The sequence below is a fragment of the Parambassis ranga genome, chromosome 9 (genome assembly GCF_900634625.1).
Source record: "Parambassis ranga chromosome 9, fParRan2.1, whole genome shotgun sequence".
Lineage (NCBI taxonomy): Eukaryota > Metazoa > Chordata > Actinopteri > Ambassidae > Parambassis > Parambassis ranga.
The window spans coordinates 23,331,487-23,338,887 of record NC_041030.1 but is presented as its reverse complement, the minus strand read 5'-3'; the positions used below and the strand labels follow the sequence as shown (position 1 = coordinate 23,338,887).

The 7,401-nt window shown below is 51.8% G+C and overlaps 1 protein-coding gene across 1 annotated transcript; it reads left to right on the top strand.

The window, feature by feature from the left end:
* The first annotated feature begins 3,407 nt into the window (after positions 1-3,407).
* LOC114441458 (noelin-like) lies at positions 3,408-6,818 on the top strand. The gene is made up of 6 exons (XM_028414401.1): positions 3,408-3,501; positions 4,234-4,383; positions 4,469-4,624; positions 4,705-4,924; positions 5,008-5,114; positions 5,717-6,818. The coding sequence occupies exons 1-6, from the start codon at positions 3,433-3,435 to the stop codon at positions 6,377-6,379; spliced, it is 1,365 nt and encodes a 454-aa protein (XP_028270202.1). The 5' UTR covers positions 3,408-3,432; the 3' UTR covers positions 6,380-6,818.
* Positions 6,819-7,401: the final 583 nt, after the last annotated feature.

The following is a 7,401-nucleotide window of genomic DNA, read 5'->3' as shown; positions in this document are numbered from 1 at the left end:
ACAGAGACACACACAGAGACACACACACACACACACACACAGACACACACACACAGAGACACACACACACACAGAGACACACACACACAGAGACACACACACACACAGAGACACGCACAGAGACACAGACAGAAACACACACACAGAGACACACACAGAGACACACACACACACAGAGACACACACAGAGACACAGACAGAGACACACACAGAGACACACACACACACACACAGAGACACAGACAGAGACACACACAGAGACACACACACACACAGAGACACACACAGAGACACACACAGAGACACAGACAGAGACACACACAGAGACACACACAGAGACACAGACAGAAACACACACAGAGACACACACAGAGACACACACAGAGACACAGACAGAGACACACACAGAGACACACACAGAGACACAGACAGAAACACACACAGAGACACAGACAGAAACACACACACACACACACAGACAGACACAGAGACACACACACACACACACACAGACAGAAACACACACAGAGACACACACACACACAGACACAGACAGACACACACAGAGACACACACACACACAGACAGACACACACACACACACACACAGTCACAGACACACACAGACACACAGTCACAGACACACACACACACACACAGACAGACAGACACACACACACACACACAGACACACACACACAGACAGACACACAAACACACAGACACACACACACAGACAGACACACACACACACAGACAGACAGACACACACACAGACAGACACACACACAGAGACACAGACACACACACACAGTCACAGACACACACAGACACACACACAGACACACACAGTCACAGACACACACACACACAGACAGACACACACACACACAGACACACACACACAGACAGACACACACACACACAGACACACACACACAGACAGACACACACACACAGACAGACAACACACACACACACAGACACACACACACACAGACACACACACACACACAGACACACACACACACAGACACACACACACACACACAGACAGACACAGACACACAGACACACACAGACAGACACACACACACACACAGACAGACACACAGACACACAGACAGACACAGACACACAGACACACACAGACAGACACACACACACACACAGACAGACACACACACAGACAGACACACACACAGACAGTCCGTCTGTATTTAAACTTGTGTATCAAATATTAAACAGAGACAGTGGGTGGATGGTGGAAGTGTGAGGGGAGGAGGAGGGAGGATGGGGGAGGCTAAATAAGGACTTACAGTAGATATACGTGTGTGTGTGGACATGTCTTCACTCTGAGGACATGTCTTCTCTGTGAGGACGCCTCTGCTGGCTGAGGTTGGACAGCCCAGGTTACTGTCTGAACAGACATCGGGACAGTTAGGTAACACTGCCACCTTTAGGCCAACCTGTGAATTACAGCCTGGCCGTGTTGAAGTGCCAGGAGCTCCCTTCCTGGTCCAGGAGGACTGTGGCCACTGGGTGGAGGTGTGGAGCTCCTCAGACAGCAGGCCTGGTCAGGGCCGTGTTGGGATTTGAACCAACAACCTGTAGCAAACACAGGAGCTGCAGGAAGAAGGAGCCGCAGGCCGAAACCAGGAAGTCCAGCGGTACCTCCTGTAGACTGTCCCGCCTCCTCCTGTGGGTGGATGATAACAAGTGAATGTATCGATCCTGTGAGCGCCATGAATGACACATGTGATATAAATATAAATTCTCAGTGAACTTCACTGTCCGTCAACAACATGGCTGAACCCTGGGAGGCCGGTCCGTCCCCACCTTCATTCAGGGTAACTCTAGGGGGCGATGCTCACTCACCTGATTCCATTGTGTTAAGGTCGCCATCCTCCGCCTCTCCGCCCAGAGTTGGATGTTAGGTGGAGTAAACAGACCGCTCCTCGGGCAGCTGATGGGTGATGTCACGGTGCGTCAGTGACCTGTGACACGGCGAGGGCGGGAGGAACAGATTTCATATGAACGTCACAACATGACGACAAACACACAACACGGTCCAGCGGGCCGAGCCGACCACACCCACACATGTGTGTCAGCCAATCAGGGAACAGCGAAACTCACCATGAAGATTCAGCTGTGTCCAGATGTGGGACAGAAACGAGGTTTGACTTCACACCTCCCACCACTGGGTGGCGTACCTGAGTCAAACACAGGCGGGCGTCCAACCGCTGAGCTCAGAGCAGAGCGGGAGCTTTCAAGATATCAAACGGTGATTGTGTGTAATCCTGATGCTCGACCAGCAGATGTCGCTGTTGAGCTGTTGTTTGTGAAACATGGAGGTCTGTTCATGAATATTCACTGTGAAGACAAAGCAGAGCGTCAGCGTCCAGACAGACCGTATATTAATAACAGAGAGCGCCTGACTGCACCTCCACACTCCTTATTCTCTTCATTACTGTCCAGCATGCTGTGTGTGTGTGTCTGTGTGTGTCTGTGTGTGTGTGATGATGTCACAGCCTGGCTGGTGTGGTGGACAGATCTGTGAAGCAGCAGGAGGAGGAGGAGCTGGCCGTGGTGCTGAGAGAGGAGCGTGTTACTGTGTGTGTGTGTGTGTGTGTGTGTGTGTGTGTGTGTGTGTGTGTGTGTGTGCAGGAAGCCATTTGGCCTCAGGCAGAAAATGTCGCCTCCTCATGAAATCTTACTGCTTTTCAAAATAAAATGGATCCATTAAAGCTGAGCCGTGCTACAGAGAAGATTTCTCTTTACGGGAGGAACGGTTTGTTTATTGCTCTGAGATGAAGATGAAGATGAAGATGAAGATGAAGGTGGGGGGGGGGCACTGCTCACTCAATGTGTGAAACGAATCTCACGGCTTCGTGCTTCATGCTGCATGCTTGGCTTTAAATATAGAACAGAACACAATAGAACAGAACATCCCTCTGGGATCAGTACGAGCACTAAGAGATGCTCGGATATCAGAAAATAACATGATGAAAGAAAAGAGGAATCAATCAGGAAATACATGTTTCTAAATATATTTACTGACAACCAGAGAAGAAGAAGAACAGGCGGAGCGTCTTTAAATTAATCATCATTGGGTTGTCATGGAAACGTCTCTATCTGCAGGCATCTGTGTGTGTGTGTGTGTCAGATGGTCCTCAGCAGGGTACACACACACACACACACACACACACACACACACACACACACACACTCTGGAGGATCTTGTTTCCACTCGGGCGGTTTTTGGCGTTGCATCAGAGAAGAAGAAGAGAGAGGAAGGAGGAGGAGGAGGAGGAGGAGAGGAGCGAGAGGAGCAGAGGGAGAGACGCAGCAGATGAACGGATAACTGAGCAGGTTAACAACCGGACGAGCAGGTAAACAGGAGGACGGAGACGTGAGAGCGTGGACACACAGATGGAGTCTGAGGAGAATCTGCTGAACACCTATCTGCTGCTGCTGCTGCTCGGCTCACACCTCACTCTGGTGACGCTTTCTATTTATATTCTGCTGCACAATAACAGGCTGTGTGTGTCTGTGTGTGTGTGTGTCTGTGTGTGTGTGTGTGTGTGTTCTCTCAGCACTCACACATCTGAACTTCACATCCTGTCTCCATGTCAGTGCTTTTTTTTCTTCAGCTGCACATTATTGATGAAGATGATTCTAATTGGACTCACAGTGATTCAGACTGTAATCAATCCGATTACAGCTGATCAGGATCAATAACAGCTACAGCCGGCGCTCTGTGGGGGAGAGATGGAGAGAAGTCAGTGATGGAGCGGAGTTCATTTTCTCACTGAAGCTCCACCCACCCACACACACGGTGCAGGAGGACAAAACAAACACTCCTCTGCTAACAGAGCAGAAGCCTTTCAGAATAAGAGACAGGCTGAAGCCGCTTTCATCCACCAGCCTACACCCTCTCATCCACCCCAGCTGTCTGTGGGGATGAGCAGGAGCAGGTGGAGGAGCTGTGTTGCAGTGCTGTCCATTCAGGGCAACATCACATGTTAACCACATGTTCGATTCAAGAGGACGCCGCTCTCACTGCTCCATTAGTCAGATGGAAATAGGTCAGGGTGTGGTGCTGAGCTCCGCCAGCAGAGGGCAGCACAGACTGCAGTCAGGCAGGTGATTGGAATGAGGGCTGTGTGAGCGGTGTGGTGGGCTGAAGGCGGGTAAACTCCTGTGGCTGATTCTATGCCGACCTCCTGACAGGTGGGTCCTTCAACCGCCGAGGAGAGCTGGCAGGTGTACAGCTCGGCTCAGGACTCCGACGGCCGCTGTGTTTGCACGGTGGTCGCTCCTCAGCAGGCCGTCTGCTCCAGAGATGCTCGAACCAAACAGCTCCGCCAACTGCTGGAGAAGGTACGCCAGCACCCTGCTGGGACGTGTTATTCTGCTGCTGCTGATTTTCATTCTGACCGTGGTGACATCCTGTGCTGTGGTCCAGGTGCAGAACATGAGTCAGTCCATCGAGGTCCTGGACCAGCGGACCCAGAGGGACCTGCAGTTTGTGGAGAAGATGGAGGTTCAGCTGAAGGGTCTGGAAAACAAGTTCAAACAGGTGGAGGACGGACACGAGAGCAACATCGCCCGACAGTACAAGGTACCGCCGCCACCGTGAACGATTAATGTTTGAACAGATTTGAATCAATCGATTGAAATGACCTGAGTTCTGTGTGTCAGTCCATCAAAGCAAAGATGGAGGAGCTGCGTCCTCTCATCCCAGTCCTGGAGGCCTACAAGGCGGACGCTCTGCTGGTGAGACAATTCAAAGAGGAGGCGGCCAACGTGACGGAGCTGCTGGGAACGCTGCAGGAACAACTGGGAGGTCTGGACTACCAGGAGCTCCACAGCCGGGTGCTGAGCCTGGAGGACCGGCTGAGGGCCTGCATGCAGAGGCTGGGTGGGTGAAGGACGCGGAGCTGGTCTCTGTGGTGAACCTGACCTGCTGTCAGAGCTCATCTCTGTCCCTGCTCTGTCTTACAGCTTGTGGGAAGCTGACAGGAATCTCTGAGCCAATCACCATCAAGACATCCGGATCCAGGTTCGGCTCATGGATGACTGACCCGCTCGCTCCAAGTGGAGACAACAGAGTGAGTCTCAACAACAACAACAACACAAACATGTCGACAGCAGAGTTTGATTTTAACAGAATCCACATCACACCGCAAGCAGGGGACAGTCCAGGCAGGACAAACCCTCAGAGACCACAACCAGGACTCAGACAGCTCTCAGAGCTCCGAGCACGGCTAGCTTAGCTTTAGCTTAGCCATGAACATCGCACACCTGTGACCAATCAGAGCAGAGCTCCCCTGTAGCCATGTGTGGTCAGTGTGTAATGACAGTCTCTGCCACCAGAGGGAGACAGAGGTCCTGCAGAGCTGCTCAGACCACACATTGAAGCTCTGCTGCAATAATCAGAACACACACACATCAGAACACACACACATCAGAACACACACACACACACATCAGAACACAAACACACACACACACACACACACACATCAGAACACACACACATCAGAACACACAGACACACACACACACACACACAGACACACATCAGAACACACAGACACACATCAGAACACACAGACACACACACACACACACACACAGACACACATCAGAACACACACACACACACACACACACACAGTGTGTAACATATATTTGGTCTCTCCCACTCCAGGTGTGGTATATGGATGGTTACCATAACAACCGCTTTGTGAGGGAGTATCAGTCCATGTATGACTTCATGTCAACAGACAACTTCACCTCGCACCGCCTGCCCCACCCCTGGTCTGGTACTGGTCAGGTGGTCTATAACGGGTCCATTTACTACAACAAGTTCCAGAGTCACACCATCATCAAGTTTGACTTCAGCAGCTCGCTCATCAGCCGCTCCCGGCAGCTCGACTTCGCCGGTTACAACAACATGTACCACTACTCCTGGGGGGGCCACTCTGACATCGACCTCATGGTGGACGAGGGCGGGCTCTGGGCCGTTTATGCCACCAATCAGAACGCAGGGAACATCGTCCTGAGCCAGTTAAACCCGAACACGCTGCAGATCATCCGCAGCTGGACCACCAATCACCCGAAGCGCAGCGCCGGCGAGGCCTTCATGATCTGTGGGACCCTGTACGTCACCAACGGGTACTCAGGCGGAACCAAGGTGTACTACGCCTACTCCACCAACTCCTCCACCTACGAGTACATCGACATCCCCCTGACCAACAAATACAGCCACCTGTCCATGCTCGACTACAACCCGCGAGACAGAGCGCTGTACGCCTGGAACAACGGACACCAGGTCCTGTACAACGTCACACTCTACCACATCATACAGTAACACCACCACCGGTCACACACACACACTCACACACACTCACACACACTCACACACACACATCAGGATCTCATACAGAAACGTGGCCTCCTGCAGGCCGCAGAGCGACTTTCTTCATGCTGTTATCAGTGTCCATTCAGGTCCGGCTCAGGTCTCTGAGCGACTCCTGCCCCCTTTACCATGCTATGACTGTTAGAGCCAGGTGTAGTGTTGGAACAGCCGCTCTGAACCGCCTCCATTTTTACACACGCTTCTACTTTTGAGTGTTGTGCAGACAGTCCAGGGAGAATACATCGAACATATAGTCCCATTCGTTCATTCCCGTTCTGTAACTATGAGTTTTCGGACTCATCAGCAGAGCCCCTTTCATATATGTGAGGACTCCAGCTGCCATGGAGGGAGGAGCTCCTGTCCCCATCAGTCCTGATCTGAACCGACCAATCAGCAGCCGTTAGCAGCATGCTAGTGTTTGATGGGCTAACTCAGCTTCAGCTCAGAGAGACCAGAGGACATCAGTCTGTCTACATTCAGCTCTGATACAGGATCAATACTGGACCTGACTGACCTCTGATGACATCACTGATCACTGCTGCTCATTCAGACTGTCTGCAGAGCGCCCCCTACAGGAGCTGGAGTTTGTACACATGATCTCAGGGTAACAGCATGAAGAAAGGCCTCGTGGGCCTCCGTACTGGTCTTTAGTGAGTCAGAGGAGGACATGGTTTCAGGTTCCTGAGCTTCCAGGACAGAGAGGAACGTCAAACTCTGACAGTCTGAAGGAAACCACTTCACTGAGCCAGTGGGCCAGGGGACGGCCCCTGGGGGCGTGAACATCACGACGGCTCTAACAAAGCACGACGTGCTGCCAGAGTGAGAGCAGGTGGTGCTTCCTGCTGACACTGACTCACTGTTCACAGTGTTTGTGCTAAAAAGGCTACATGCTAGCTGTTAGCGCTCTCTGTTCTGGAAGCCTTCACCGAGAGCTGGACTGTTAATTATTAAAGTATATTTGACACAAATGCACT

Coding starts and splice junctions, on each gene's coding strand:
- LOC114441458 (XM_028414401.1), top strand. CDS start 3,433: ATGGAGTCTGAGGAGAATCTGCTGAACACCTATCTGCTGCTGCTGCTG. Junction 4,384..4,468: donor TCCGCCAACTGCTGGAGAAG/GTACGCCAGCAC, acceptor GCTGTGGTCCAG/GTGCAGAACATGAGTCAGTC. Junction 4,925..5,007: donor GGCCTGCATGCAGAGGCTGG/GTGGGTGAAGGA, acceptor TCTGTCTTACAG/CTTGTGGGAAGCTGACAGGA.